This window comes from Opisthocomus hoazin, chromosome 21 (assembly GCF_030867145.1).
Source record: "Opisthocomus hoazin isolate bOpiHoa1 chromosome 21, bOpiHoa1.hap1, whole genome shotgun sequence".
In the NCBI taxonomy this organism is placed as follows: Eukaryota; Metazoa; Chordata; class Aves; order Opisthocomiformes; family Opisthocomidae; genus Opisthocomus; species Opisthocomus hoazin.
Window position 1 is genome coordinate 4,598,534 of NC_134434.1, and position 16,066 is coordinate 4,614,599.

The 16,066-nt window shown below is 43.5% G+C and overlaps 1 protein-coding gene across 1 annotated transcript in view; it reads left to right on the top strand.

Moving 5' to 3' along the window:
• Positions 1-16,066, top strand: part of DNAH9 (dynein axonemal heavy chain 9) — a 200,534-nt gene that overhangs the window by 133,814 nt on the left and 50,654 nt on the right. The window contains exons 61-62 of the mRNA XM_075440716.1: positions 3,123-3,293; positions 5,197-5,319. Coding sequence (XP_075296831.1) covers positions 3,123-3,293; positions 5,197-5,319 — 294 coding nt within the window. The remainder of the gene's footprint in view (positions 1-3,122; positions 3,294-5,196; positions 5,320-16,066) is intronic.

Consider the following 16,066-nt stretch of genomic DNA (forward strand, 5'->3'; position numbering starts at 1 on the left):
CCACAGAGATTTTGCACAGCATTTGGAGTCACTTGCTCTATCAGTTAATCTTTTCTTTCTATTTACATCAGTTCTGTATCTGTGGTGTCGTCAGGGTCGTGATGCCTATGCAGATATTTCATAAGTTAACAGAAATTGCTGCAACCCTTAACAATTATCCAAGACCTTGATGTTGAAACGGTCCTAACTTCCCAAATGACACAGTATTAAAAGATCGCATCAGTCTCTAAACACAGTCCTCTCCCACCAAGACCACATCACCAGGGGTTTATTGCCACCTTCTGTACAAAAGGCAAGTAATTCCAACTTCCATGTCTACAACTCAAGAAGGGTCACAAGAATCTGGGCTTTCAGGAGCTTGGATGCTTCCTACATTACAGTTACAAAAGCCTTTCAAGTAGTCAACAGCATGGTGTGAAATATAACTTGGGCAGTGTCTGTGTATGGTTGGAGTGAAGGAATAGGTAATATGTGCATGACTTGAGCCTTCACCACCTTTTGCTGTGGGCCTGTGCATGTGCTTATCTACAGTCTGGAGGACTCCTCTGGAGGGCTGTGTTTCTGCTCTTCTCACAGTGCTGTGTGGACGTCAGACAGACAAACAAGCCTACAGCCCGAAATGACCTTAGACTAGAAGTCCAGATGAGATTTATGGGTGTGTTACCACCTTGCAGTGTGGCCGCTGGCAGTCTCAGCTGCAGCATGCTCATGGTGACAGTGTGAACACCCCAACAGGGACCATGCTGGGAGGGAGACCACTTCTTGCCCTGGGCTTCTAAAAGAAATGTAGAAGAGACATAGCCAAAAGGTCTGTGCTCCAAAGGCCTTGCTACTTTTCTCTCTGGTGTAAATAGACTACCGTTCCCTGCATGGCAAGTGTAGCTCTGTAGCACATGGACGTGTTAAATGAAAAACTAGGAATAATGTCCTCCTTTTGGAGAACATTCTGACCTGGAGATGTTCTCACCAGAACACCTGGAGAACATTTCCAACGTGACAGGTTATGTTCAGTGTAATTATTACTACTCACAATGATGGGCCTGAACCGTCCCACCTGCCATGTGGCAGCAGAGCCCATTGGGAAGCCAGTAGCCTCTGTGGGAATGAAAGCATGGCCATGTTTTCCAAGTTTCTTGACTATCTTTGAGACACCAGTACTTCTCTTTGTGGCAGATGTGAACAGACCGAGGAGCTGTATCTTTAGAACGAAATATATAACCAGCGGTGAATTCATAGTTCATGTCTTTGCTTCGTGTTTGGGCATCACTTCATCAGTTGTTTTCTGTTCCTTGACTCCCAGGAACTGGGGTGTCTTTCAAGCCATCCCCTCTACCTTCAAAGCTCTTTAGGCAGGGGTCCCCTCTTTCTGTGCTCTACATGTGCTTCCCAAGACAGCGGGGAAGTCTTGGCCCCCACGCAGCTTCTAGGCACTGCTGCAGTAAAAACAAAAGTGCAGACAATCCCTTGCCTTGGCAGAGTAGTCTCAATAGGTCTGGCCAGTAGATACCCAAGGGCCTTTCAGGGTATTTATCAAAGAGTTCCAGTTTTAATGTTTTAATAAATGGAAGAACTTTTTTTATCACAGGAGAAAGGTATTTTGGAGGATGGAGGGTTAAATGAGATGGCATCCTAGTCTAGAACTTCTTCCAAACGATTTCTTACCTTGACAAGTGACCTGGAAAATGTAATTGAGAAGAGAATACAATATTTTGAGCCTCATCCACAAAGAAGCTTTTCTTTTTGATATCTACAACTCGTATGCTGAAATAATTTTACCAGGAAAATGTACAGAATATCTTTTGTGCAAGGGTGCCCTTTTAAAGGTTCATTCCTTACACATACATAATAGATACAGGAGCTCTGAGGTTTCACCTTTAATCTACATCTTCCGTGTTTTGTTTGTTTTATGTTTTCCAGTTAACATTAACAATGTGTATAACTATATAGAAAATTATTGGGTGGAATGTTTTTATCTAATAAATTTTGATGATAGATCATAAAACATTGTGTAAAGACGCACAGAGATGATTTTAAAATACTTACCACACAGCTAGAAGCCCATTATAAATTAGAGCACACAAGATTTATATGTGACTCTGCAGCATGTTTTAACACAATTCAAAGAAATGTAAGCAGGAAAATCCATTCTGCAATTATTTAATAATGCAGTAGGTATCAATGTTGCTTTAATTTGTTGAGGCATCGTTCTTCCTTTGTAGAACCCTAAAAATAATGCTGCCAGCGCAGTCATGCCTTGCCCTGTTGGTGCTATTGATTTGTATTGGCCTGGTTGTTTCCTATTAGCTGCATCCCAGTGTACGGTGCCTTTGCATTGCTAATCAGGACTTAGGTTTTTTTTTTTTCTTTTTCCAGTTGCATTTGATAATTTGCTAATGAGTTTTCCTTGGACGGCTCTGAAAGTTTGTTGTCTTTCCTCATTTAGATCAGAACTGTTCTTACAAGAATCCTTAGTGCCTTACATAAGCGCATCGTTCTCGATGCACGCACGCATCCCCGAGGGGAGTTTACTGACTGGTTAATCCCACTTCCACAAGGTGAAGTCCTGCCTGCCCTGCTCATCTAGTCCTTTGCTGAGTCCAGACACTAAAATACTCATTGGACTCTTTTTTTGTATTTAGGGGAATTGCTTTTTTCTAAGTCGAAACATTTGTGAAATGGGAGGTATGATTTGCTCTAGGAACGCCACTACCTGTCGGCTCAACATTCGCAGAGAAAATGGAGTGTGTAATCCCTACGAGACAACGTACTTGGTCAGAGAAATGCTTCCCGTATCCCTCGTCTCTGAATCCAGTCGGCCTGTCTCTGCACTATTTTCTCAAGCCCAAGGGAGCGCAGTGTCACAGGGAATGTCGTTGTTGCCTGGCTGTATGTTCCTGGAAAAGCAGCTAAAGGCAGCGAGAGGGTCTGGTCTCTGGATGTTGTTCCCCTGCCTCCCAGAGCTGGTGGGCCACGCTGCTGGGCAGATGGGAATGCTTTGTTACTGGCTCCAGAGAATAAAGTATCTGAGTTGGCTTTGCTTGTTGCAACACTTCAGGCGATACCCAGGAGCATGGAAAGTGCATCTAGAAACCATCGCTGTCTTTCTGTGTCTCCCCACCTAGGCGTTCAGCATCGTGTTTCAGAAAGCCATTGAGAGGGCACCTCCAGACGAGAGCCTCACGGTGCGCGTGCTGAACCTCATCGACAGCATTACCTTCTCCGTGTTCCAGTACACAACCCGGGGGCTGTTCGAGTGCGATAAATTGACCTACACTGCTCAAGTTACCTTCCAGGTAAACACCAGCATTTCATGCAGTTTGTATGCAATGGTTTATTTTACAGACAAAGATCTTGGCATGCAGAGAAAGCTCAAACCGTCACGGCTGTGGCCTTCAGCATCAGAGCAGCAAATACAAGGGCTGGGGAGCTGATTTTCTTCTCTGCCTCTCTTGCTGATAACAGTCACAGATGCTGTGTTTGATTTGCATTATGCTGACAAATGGTTGCTTGAGAGAGTAATATACCTTCTTGCAGGACCTGAAAAAGAGGGCAAAGCAAGCTGATCTTGAAGGCTTATTGGTTTTATCCGAAAGAAATGTGTGCTAAATAGCTGCTCTCTTTTGTCTACTATGTTAGGACAATTTTTAGTCTACAGTCTGAGCAAGAAGACCTTTATATATCCCTATGCTGAAATAAAATTCAATCAGTAAATAGTGCTTGGCATGATGTTGCAAAGTTGTTATGAAGTTTGTGCAGTGAATGACTGTGTAAATTCCCTGGCACGTAGAACGCAGATATGAACTAAGTTTGAACTCCTCTAACACTGTGCAGGTCTAGTTAACCTTGATCCAGTGATTGCCGTGATTGTTTTTTAATTCTATCTAACAAAATAATATGTGTAAAAGGGAAAGTAAATATATATATATATATACACACACACATATATATACACATGTATAAAAAATGGACTCTAGCAATGTATTTAATTAATAAATTGTGTGTAAAAAGCTTATAATTTACAATGTCAGCCTTAATCCTGACCCAAAGAACAGCTAAATGTATATCTCTAAATAAATTATTCAAGTTGCACACATTGTGCTTGCAGCTACATTCAGCATTAAAAATAGTTAATGGATTACTTTAAGTTGTCTGGAAAACCAACATCCATAATCTCAGCGTGTGGAGGCAGCTGAGTGATGAAGGCACAGGATTATCCCGTAGAAAGAAGCAGTGAGCTCTTGAACTGAGTAGCTCACTGCCATCATTTGTGGAAGAGATGCCAGGCACACTTCAGATGCCATTGCCCAGGAGGCAATAATGAGGTACAGGTACAGACCTGTGACATGGAAAGGACAAACTCACCACTCCAGCACTGCTCTTTTTCCACCCAGAACTGGTGTTCAAGGTTTTGGAGTTTGTCTCTGAGCTTTCAGAAGTCTGACAGTGCACTTGGAGCAGTGGCTCCGGCTGGGTTCATGAGCATGTGTGGCTTTCCAGAGTTACCTTAATGTTGCTCTGGCAGTCTGAACTCCACGCACTCCAGAAAGCCACCATTGGTGGTAAAAACATTATTGGTAGCTGAACGGCCCAGGTGCTCTCCAGTGTTTGAGACCTCAGGGACCTACTCATTCTCTTGGTGCATGTGCCAGGAGTTATTTGGGGTTTTTTTCATTTTGTTTTATTTTGGGTTTTTTTTCATTTTGTTTTATTTTGGGTTTGTTTGTTTTAGACATTCTCCACTTACTTTCAAGATGGAACAAGGTAGTGAGAGATGGACAAGGTCTTGGCAGCATGCGCTGGGGATGCATGCTCTTGTTCATTTCAAGAAAGTTGTCCATTCTCTACCTGCAGGTATCAAGCACAGGGACCTGCAGCACACCCTGCAGCCTGTGTCTCTACTGGCAGGGATGACTTCTCAGTGTGCTATCTATGAACCTGGATCACAGCCCTTGCTATGTAGTTTTCACAACCTTTGGCCCTCTTACTTTGCCAATCTCCATACTCGTTCCTGGTCATCTTCTGGGGAGACCCAAAGCACCTACACGGTGTGTTTCATCACACCTCTCCAACATGGGGCACTGTGTGCTTTTTAGCCACACTTTGGCAGCTACATCAGTTGAATAATTAAGCTGCTAGAGTATATTGCTGCTCGGTATCCTGGCTGCTCAAGGATATTTTGTTTGTTTGGAATTGCAGATACTTCTGATGAGTAAAGAAATCAGCACAGTAGAACTGGATTTCCTGCTAAGATACCCAGCACAGACCAGAGTCACAAGCCCTGTGGAGTTCCTGTCTAATCAATCCTGGGGAGGAATCAAGGTACCTGTTTCACTTGAACTGTGTGGAATCAGCATCCTGTATGTCCTCTAAAAGCCTTTCAGCAGCCTGCAGGTTGGTCCTTACAGCATTTGGTGGACAAAGTTCTGACCATACGTGAGAAGTAGCACAAAAATGCCACAGAAATGGAGAGTTCTGTAGGTACAAGACCAACTTTGAGGCCTCTTCATGACTCTACCCCGATGATCTCCGTGCCCTCAAGAAAGTGATTTTTCCCTCTGAGATTTCAGCCTCTCTCTCTGTAAGAAAGGAATGAGAATATCCTCTGTTTTTTGTGGTTATAGATTGTGAAGAACTGGGAGATCTTCACTGTATTTGGGAGGAGGCGGGAATTTAAGGTAGATATGACCATCTGCAGAGATGTGCTGGGGATAGAATATGGACAGCTGGCAGACTTTCTGCCAAAAATTGCTGTCGTGGCAATGAGAAGGTCTAATAGCTGCCATGTGTTTGGAGTGAGAGGTGAGGAAGAACATCCCAAAGAGATAGGATTTATCCCATCTTTGTTCCTGTTTGTCAAAAAATGCGAATTGTGCTGGATTTGAACCTGCTCAGCAGGGTGTGATTTGTTTTCTGGAAGGGGTCTAAGTGTTCAAATCAGGCATGCTCATTCACACCTTGTTGGGGCTGAGATTGTATCTTTTGTTTTATTGTGGCTTCTGAGCAGTCTCTGGCACCTGCTGTGATTTAAGAACCGGTTTTATTTACAGCATGCTGCCTTTATGGGACATTTCTGTGGTGCTGTAAAGTAGGGAGTGAAGACGTCCTGATTTCATTGGGATAGTTCTCAAATTTTCATCTGGAACATTGGGTTTTCCCTTTCTCTCCCTTCAACCATGCTGCACAGAGAATGTATCTGATTCCTGGAAGGCGACCAGACAAAATACCTTCATCCAGGCCCAAGATACCTCTGATATTCTTTTCCTGTTTGTATTGTTTTGTGGAGCTATCCAGAGCTTTGCAGGAGCCCTGGGTGATGGTGCTGCATGCCTTTCTAGGCAGACACCCTGTAGGCTGTGCTTTACTTGGCAAACCCTGTCTTTTAAGGGAGCACGGAGTTGGAGCTTTAAGTTGCAGGCTGCAGTTCAGAAGTAAAATGAAACTGGTGTTTCTAACCCAGGTCACCCATAGCAATTTCAAGTGGTAGCATGGAACATTTCATGCCAGATGTGTCTGCACTGACCGAGAGTTGTCATCTCCATCTCCTCACTGGCAGTGAGGACGGGGCCTCTGCCTCATTCTGCGCACGCACGCGACCTAACTCATGTTGAAAATGTCACAATCACATTTTCAGGCATAAAATAAGCTTGGAACTTCTCACTAAACCAGCGCTGTTCATCCTCTAAAAGACATATTTCCATAACAATGGAGGAATTAAAAAAAATTCTGCACCCTTGCTTTAATCATTTTTTGTTCAGCGGTGGTATTTTGCTGTTTGGACAGCAGCAGCTTTATTTTTGTTTGTCCTTTGAACACAAATTAAATGGACACTTAGGGTCAACACACATAATCAGGGGAACTCAGCCATCAGCCCATGAAATACATGCTTTGCAACAGCTTATTTTGCCTTTGGGCTGTGCAGTCTGTATAGATTGTAGGTGTACATATAGATATTGCTTGAAATCTCAGGCTTGCTCAGCTCTCTCTGTCCCTGGCCATGTTCAGCGTTGAGATATATAGGGTGAATGGTGCATTTCAGTTCCTCTGGAGTCCTTCTGGGTTGAAGTTGTTCACTGCTGGAAGTGTTCTGCACTGCAAAGCTTCTTTCTGCTTCAGTCCTCTAAGTTTCCTCTGCAAGGTGAGCCTCCTTCCGTCATAGGTTTGACAGGTTTCAGGCTCTGATTCTCAGTTTGGAGATCCTTTTATGTATCTTAGGAAACGTATTACTGTTGTAGTGCCCAAGGATGCCTTTGCTAGTCCTGCCTGCAGGTGGTACATTCTCCAAGCAGACACCTTCTAAGTTTGCAGTGAGTTTTCTTCTCTGTGAGATGATCCCTTCTGTGCTGACCGGTTCCAGTTCAATGTGAGTGAAATGACCTGTCCTGTTCCCAGTGTGCATCATCATGATTGTTGCAACTGCATCATTACTGTGGTGAAGTTGGTACAGTTGCCAGCTCAGGGTCATAAACACCAGAAGGAACATCAACTCCCAGCTATTCATTCTTCAGACTTTATTCCTTCATCACTGTTTGACATATGCAGGAGAACAGGCATTTCTGTGCATAGAGTCAAAGTACATAGCATAATGTGTCAGAGCCTGCTATGAGACCAGCAGTAAGCAACTTCTACTCATCAGAACTCAACCAGTGTCAGTGGCATCACTGAAAAAGGTCTCTGTCTCTTCCCCCAGCTACATGCCCCAGCTTCATCCCTACCAGCAGCAAGCAGTCCGTCATGCCCTAGCGATCCAAAACTCATGCAGTGTTGGGCATTTATCATGTAGTTATTGTGTGTGTGGAGTAGCTGGAGACCTATCCAGAGGTGGGCAGGAACTGAGAGTGTACTGTCACCTTGAGGAGTGACTGAGGGAGCTGGGGCTGCTTAGTCTGGCGAAGAGGAGACTGAGGGGGGACCTTATTGCTCTCTACAGCTACCTGAAAGGAGGTTGTAGTGAGGCAGGTGTTGGTCTCTTCTCGCAGGTAGCTAGAGACAGGACAAGAGGCAACGGCCTCAAGTTGCATCAGGGGAGGTTTAGATTGGATATTAGGAAAAATTTCTTTACTGGAAGAGTGTTCAGGCGTTGGAATAGGCTACCCAGGGTGGTGGTGGAGTCACCATCCCTGCAGATGTTCAAAAAACATGTAGATGTGGCACTTCGGGATATGTTTTAGTAGCTATGGTGGTGCTGGGTGGATGGTTGGACTTGGTGGTCTTAGAGGTCTTTTCCAACCTATGATTCTATGATTCTGTGATTCTGAAGTTGCTTCGCAATAGTGGATTCTCTTTGAGATGAGCCCTTCCCGCTCAGCTTCCTCTGTCCCACTCAGTCTCGGGTTTTTTTGGTTGAGATGGGAACTGTGTGATGCCAAGAAGATGCTGCTCTGCACACCCTTTTGCTGAGCTGTGAGATGGCAGAATGTAAATGTGTCCAAGTGTGCTGCACGTGTCAGGTGACTTCAGCCTCAGCGTGCATCCGCTGTCCCACGAACTGCACATCTCAGAGTTGCAGTCACTGGTCAATAATCTGCACTAATTTTATGTATTTCAGGATTTTCAGCTAGTGAATTCAATATTATCAGATGATGAATACTCTTCAGATTGCCTTTTGTGATGATTATAGTATTGATATTACCATAAATAATATGGCTGGTGTCAACTTTATTAGCGTTTATATTCTGTTAATGTGTGGTGGTTTATTAGCCTTTGAGTTTCTGGCAACTCCAGTTACTTGAGGCATGGTTTTAGTACAATCACATTTTGTCACAGACTGCTATAATTAGGTTAATTAGTCATGGCTCCTATACAGCTTATTAGCAGGCTAAAATCTCCTTTTCTTTCATCAGGAAGATTAAGTGCTGTAATAAATTGTTTCTTCAACAAAGCTTGAGCAAAGTACATTTGAGATTCACATTTCGAATTCGAAGTGGAATTTAGCATTCGGCTAATTTTTCACAGAAACATTGAAAATGCTCTTTCACAAAGTGCTCCCCTTGCCAGGGGTTTTGGCCAAGATAGTAGTGCCAAAAGAAATCAATATTGATATTTATGGCCCGTTCTGTGCCTCCCATTTTGGGCACATTAAATTCAAAGGAAACCTCATTAAATGTTGAGGAGTCTGGGCATGCAAATAGCCTTGTGTGGGTTGTCTTATTATTTATTGTTGTTGTGTGATTAATAATATATATAGGCTAATAGTCCTTTGCAATTTAACAGCTCATGATGCTGGAGCATCTGGCGCACATTTATGATTTAGTTTTCCACCTTCTTTTAGTAAAAAAGTTCAGTAAAAAGTTTCATAGAGTTTTTTTTGCTGTAATTTGTGTGCCAGGGAAGCTCAATATTTACCACTGAATGAAGAAACCCACATACCTGTCCAGAAATGCACAGTTTGTAGGGAAAGGTAATCTCTTTTATTAAATCTGCTGATAGACTTTGACAAAAATAGGTAAGTCTCAGGCTTTTTAGTGCTTCTTTAAGCCTGAAACAGGAATTGAATTCAAACTAAGTATAGGTCGAGAAAAACTGCTCTGAGCTGAACCTGATTCTGTCCATCAGCCAGCCTGTATGGGAGAAAAAGTACTACCCATGGAGCCTCCGTGGAGCACGTTGGTTAGCTCTGGAGCAAGGGGAGGTGTTAGCAAAGGACACAGTCATTACTCTCAGTGCAAATACCGCCTCTGGGTCATTGAGGGGTTAGTTAAGAGCACGAAGGGGAGGAAATTGTATTATTTCACGAAAGTCGTGCCTTTGTTGTGTCCCTGGCCCTGGTGTTCAATAGAGTTGGTCATTCTGGTTCTAAGTCCTGTCTTTCACATGTACTGAATAGTGATCTCTTGAGAATTCAAACGTATTCTTTTACTCTCAAAGAGCTTTTCTGTCTTTTTTCAATTTCCTTTATTACAGTATGTGATACTTTCCTCACCCTCTGTGTTCCAGTACTCAGCTTGAAAGTTTTTATTTCGGTTGGTACATCTGAAAAAGTTTGTTGTGTGCCTGCAAGGTTGTCCGTTTCTCCTGACTTGGCTGTTGGTTACCTTACAAATAAATGTGTGGACACACCTTGGACCACAAAGGTACAACGATGCTACTGCTTGAACTGTGCAGAGCATCAGGCCACAGCCATGTGCAAATGACCATTTTGGTATTCTTATTGCAAGATTGAACTTAACCTTTATGCTGTTTCTGTGTTATCCTGTGTAGGGGTTTTCCCCCATTTTTTTCTTCTTTCCTTCACTGGAAGGTCTTCAATGTCGTAAGATGAAGGCATTGATACCTGGATGGAAGATGAGTATTGTCTGAATTGAACTGGATTTCATGGTTGGGTCTTCCAGACTGTGTCTAGATCAGCAAGTGAAATGGGCCAGCAACTGGCACCAGCAACTGGTGGGTCTTTTCCCACTCTGACAGCACGTGACATGGCACAGTGTGAATCCATACAGTGATACTCCCCTCACCTCCCAGACCAGAGAGACCTCAAATAATGTTTACTGCGGACAGTCCTCAGAATGTCCTACCCCCTGGGCTATGTCCAGGCATTTTCTGAGAGCAGCCGAGTTCGTCAAAGTCAAATGTGAGCCAGCAACATACTAGCAAAATGTGTGGCTCATGGTGAGCCTGTGTCTGGACCTCTTCTGTAACCACAGAGTAGGAGATCAGCAGGCAAGAAAAAAATGTGTGTCTTCTCCTCACTGTATAGGTATGCTGGGGTCTGAGATCAGCAGATAGAAACTCCCTCTCCCCATAGTCTGAGGCAATCTCACTCTGGAATCGCTTTGTAGGTGTGTGAGTCTGGTTTTAGTCCTGAGCTAATACAATCTGCTATCAGTAGGGCTCATTAGCTTAGGCAAAGCCTCACGTGAGGCATAGTTATGCATCTTCTGTTCAGTGCCCAGTGCCAAAAGACCACGCTTGTGTTTCTTAGAGGTTCAGCAGAGAGGTTTGTGTTTTCTAGGAGAGATATGTGAATGTACCCAGAGTCAAGCAGGGCTCTTCTTGAGCTTCACCACTACTAATAAAGCCAGTGGTCATACCCTTATGGTCTTCATTTTCATGGTTGTCTTGACCAAACCAGCCCTTTTTAGAAGATGAGGGTGGTTTTCAGACCCCTGAGACTAGCTGAAGGTTGGGTGAATGGATTTCCCTGTGACCCCAGTGATCTCTGCTGTGAAATTCTCCCATGCCCCAGCTCTCTCCATGCCGTGCCCTTCCTGGGGAGCCGTGCCCATGTTGCCTCATGGCCTCGTGCCTCCTGCAGAACTGTGGTCCCTGGTTAACCGTGCATGCATCTGGCTCTCACTGCAGCAGCCTGTTCCCACAGGCTGGATGCAGGCAGCTCTGAATCTCCTTTGCACGGATACGCATTTCCCAATTCTGATTTTCTTTGTGGTATTTTCTGCAGTGCCTCTTCATTGCTGAATGCAGATGTGTCCCGTAGGATAAGTGAATCTAGTTAATATACAGCAAGGATACACCTGGCCAACTTGGATTACTTCTTCATCCCAATCATTTCTCTCATCTTTTTCTGAAGAGGAAGAATTTTCATTATGTAGATATGAAAACGCTACTGAAAGGGCATTGTTTAATAAATGTGATGTTGAATAATGAGCTCTAAATACTGAATTCAGCCTTTGAGGAGGAGAACAGCAGTAGACAAAGTAGTATATTAACTCCATATTTATAATTTTGCAGAATGCAGATGAGAAGATTGCGTGTGAGGCTTATGAGATAAAATACCAAATCATATATTTTACATTTAAGAAAACTGGGGGTTTTTGACAAAAGAACAGAAATCTCTCTTCCAACTTTCACTTTTTGTACTCTTCAGACACTGAAATTTTTCATTCTTGTCAAAGATTCATTGTGACACAATCTGCTGCCTATATTGTGCTCTTTGCACGTAAGCAAGGTCCTTTGATCAGGCTGGTCAGATATGAAAGGCTTGCAGCTCACAGCTTTCCATATACTTTCAGAATTATTATTATGCCAGAAAATCATAGTCTTAATTAAATATCTTCTGTTAACTCAGTGCTTCAGATGTACAGGCTTTTAGTGCATCTTTGATAGAAAACATTGATTATGACACTTCAATGTGCATTTATCTGCTGTCATCTAGAAGTTTCCTAAGGACATTCATCTGCCCTCACCAACACTCGAGTCTCAGAGAAATGTTCCCAGTGTCTCACAGAAATACTACTTGAGAACATTTTACCTTTTTTTTCTCTTTTTCTTTTTTAACCTGTTGGCTAACAATCTGATGTTTATCTGAAATACAGCAGAGATTTTGATCACAGCAAATATTTAAAGATGTACTCTGCTGGTTTGATTGCAGAGTGGAGACTGAATTTCTCAGGATGCGTCTACAGCAGTGTCAGCCTCTGTCCTTCACTCTCAATCCACCCATGACACAAAGCCTGCTGTCAGCTGGTCATTTTGAATGTAAAAGTTCTTTCACCCTCGAAATGGAAGGAAAGAAAAGTAATTGCTTGATCAGAGATATATTTTAGATGTCAAATGTATCTTTTTTAGACGTTATATGTCTTTTGAAGTCCCATTGCTTTGCTTAAAAAATAATTTAAAAAATTCAGTTGCAGTGAATTCTTGAAAAGATGCCAGTGGACTGTGGACCCAGGATTGACCACATAGAGGTCTGATGGCTGAGCTCTGCCAACATCTAAGGGTGTGCAGGCAATTGTCCCATTTTGGACATGCTATACTGTACCTATGTGTGTAAGATGCTTTTGGAAAGTCAATGAAGGCAATTGGCTTGCATTTGGCTCATTTTTATTACTTCTTCCTTTTAAGCCCAGATCTGCCATGAAGGACCTGTTAGAGCTCCTTATTTCTGTAATGTGGTAGAGCTCATAAATGCTTCCTTTGCATGGCAATGTTGGTTCACATGAACAGCTGTGGAGACTGTAGATGAAGTGCTCAGCTAAATTTCGACTGGGAATGATCTCTGGAACCCTGATGGTAACACCAAGGCTTTACCTGTGTTGGAGGCAGATTGCGATGGCCTTTTGTGGAGGCACTCATGGTCTGTGTATCATCCCCACCACGTGATCACAGTGCATCAGTGGACCACAGTGTCACCACCGGTACCTGAATAGGAGCATCCTTGTGCAATGAATATAGTCGGACAGAGACATGGGAGCTTTTCACTTTACCCAGAGTTGGCCATGTCTCTACTGGAATCTGGTTTGATCTTTGATTACTGTATTTTAAGAAAGATGCAGACCTTCTGTAAACAGGATAGAGGAGAACAGTGAGAAGTGTCAGATACCTGAAAACATGACTATGAGAAGAGATTGAGGAGAGGGAGAAGGGGAAGGGTTGTGTCTGAGGGCCTCAAGATTGAGGGGACAAAAAGTGTCCTCAGAAGGGGAAAAAACAATCATTTTTCTGTATCAGTAAAGAATAGAGCAAGGTGCATCTCAAAGTACTGCAAGAAAGATTAATACCAGACATTTGGAAAATCTTTGTGGTAGAGGATAGTGCAGGGCTGGCACAGATTGCTTGTGGTTTCCGTTACTGAGGTTCAAGCCGGTCGTGAGACCGTGTGTGGGGATTATGTCAGGGGCCTGAGTGCACCAGCTCTCAGAGAAGAAGCTCTGCAACTTATTTCCTCTTCTAGTCAGGTGCCTGTTCTCAGGGCTAGTTCTGCTGTGGTGCCACCAAGAAACCTTGGATGAGACCATCACTATGAAAAGAGCTGTGAGAAGCCTCATCAAGGGATGAGTCCATACATATGTGTATATATATGTCTGTCAGGACACAGAGCCATGGACCTTGATTCCAGCAGGTGAAATCCTGAATAGATGCTTCAGCTGAGCTCTTCCAGTCCATGAGACATACTTTAAGTTTTGCTGTGCATTGGCCCATTGTGATGGCCCATCTGTGATTTATAATAGCCAAATCCAGGGACTTTTTCAGAAACACACAAGTACCAACTTTCAGCTGTCACAAGGGACCCGTGGCCAGCTTCCGGTTCTGGCTGTGTGTCCCTAATTTGCGGGAGAGCATCGAAGACTGCAGAGGAAAGATGAAGAGTGTGACTTGGCAGAACAGCCCGACTTTGCAAGGCCCATTCTCAAAACCACTTGAACAACTTTTGCAGAAAATGGAGGAAAAATGTCAATATGAACTATGAAGCATCTCAGGCAAAATTTTGAAAATTTGGTGAGTGGTTATAAGCAACTAGAATATAAAGATTATGACTAAATCTCATTTCTGTTGTTGACCTTTCCCATCCAGTGGAGTTGTCAGTAAGAATGTAGGAGTAGGAAGGACTTGAGCACTGAAGCCATGGCTTTCTGAGTTATGTTAAAGATTTCACTGGGAATTTTACAAGAAAAGGTAGTGAGATCCAACCCATCACTCCTCAGACCACTTCTGTTGTCCAACTGCAAGGTGTCTGCGTTTTGTGATGCTTTAGGAAGGATGCTACAGATAAACAGAAGGATGTTTTTGCATAGTGACATGTCATGGCACTACATAATTTTTAACCCCAGTATCATTTAGACATGGGGAAAAAGCAATGAGACTGAGTGAGACTGAATGAAGACAGGGGCATACAGTGCAGTGAGCTTGTCAGTCAGCTTTTGTGAAAGAAACAAGGAGGATTAAAATAACATTTTTGTGTTGAGAGATGATTGAAGTTTGGCAAACACATCATATCTTTATTTTTACCTTCAGTAGAAATTTTTCTTATGAGTTGAATAATTCAGGTGGTGCAGCTGAACAGAAAATAACACCTTCAGTGAATGAGTAATACAAATCAAAACCTAGTATGGGAAGGATGGCAAATAATGCATCATTTTCTACACTAATCCTTCTAGTTAACAGTAGTATTCAAATGGGGTAATTCATCTGCCTGTACGTCTGCTTCCTGAATGATCCAGTCTCTCCGTTCAAGCCAGATGTAGGCTTGACTTCACCATTCTTCCAGGAGCTGTCTTTCTCCAACTGTGGGGGTGCTGGTTTTCCTAATGACCTTTGGGCCATCCGCAGAAAACAAAGGAAAGAAGTTATGAATATTTGCAGAAACCTATGTAAGCCCAATTTGCAATGCACGTGGGCACTGTAAGACGTTTAGAAGGTGTTTTGAAAACGTGTGAGGTGTTCCCAAGCATCAGGCATTCATACAGCTGCTCTGCTTTAAACCCATTGCAAAAGTTCACATTCAAGCTGCTTTGAACTCTACAAACCCATGTGCAGACTGGGTTTGTAGAGTTCAAAGCAGCTTTCATGTGAACTGGGAAGGTGAGCCGTGATGGGGCATTCCCACACCTCACTGGGAACCTGCATCCCTCAGGTTGGTGAAGAGCAGCTCCAAAAAGCACAGCCAGGCCGTGGTGACAGCTGCACAGCTCAGATGCTTTGGGTTGCTGGAGTGTTTCTAGACTTGGAATCTAATCCTGGTGCTTGTATTGAAAACAGTTGAGCCTGGGTAGCTTTGCTGCACACCTCTACTGGACATCTGAAAATTATTTCCCTTTCAGCTATCATTAGACAGGACAAGGGGCAATGGGCACAAACTGAAGCAGAGGAAGTTCCAGCTGAACACGGGGAAGAACTTCTTCACTCTGAGGGTGACGAAGCCCTGGCACAGGCTGCCCAGGGAGGTTGTGGATTCTCCTTCTCTGGAGATATTCAAACCCTGCCTGGATAAGGTCCTGTGCAGCCTGCTCTGGGTGACCTTGCTTTGGCAGGAGGGTTGGACTGGGTGACCCACAGAGGTCCCTTCCAACCCCCACCATTCTGTGACTCTGTGATCAGTAGCCTATGGGCTTGGCTTGCTAAAAGCCAGTCTCTCCCACCATATGTACACGTCACTGCTGGGGGCCAGCCCTGCCTAGGGAAACTTCGCAGCCTCTGCAAATGGCATTGCCTTTCCAGAAGAAGATCGTCTCAGGGTTTGTTGTGCAACTGCTGAGCACTGTGAACTTTTTATTTGTGGAGCCTGCTCTGCTTAAAAACTGTATAACGTAATTCATCAAAACACCATGTCCTTAATTTTGCAAGTGAAATCATGACTAGTTATTAGGATTTGATCATCTCGGAGATTATTATA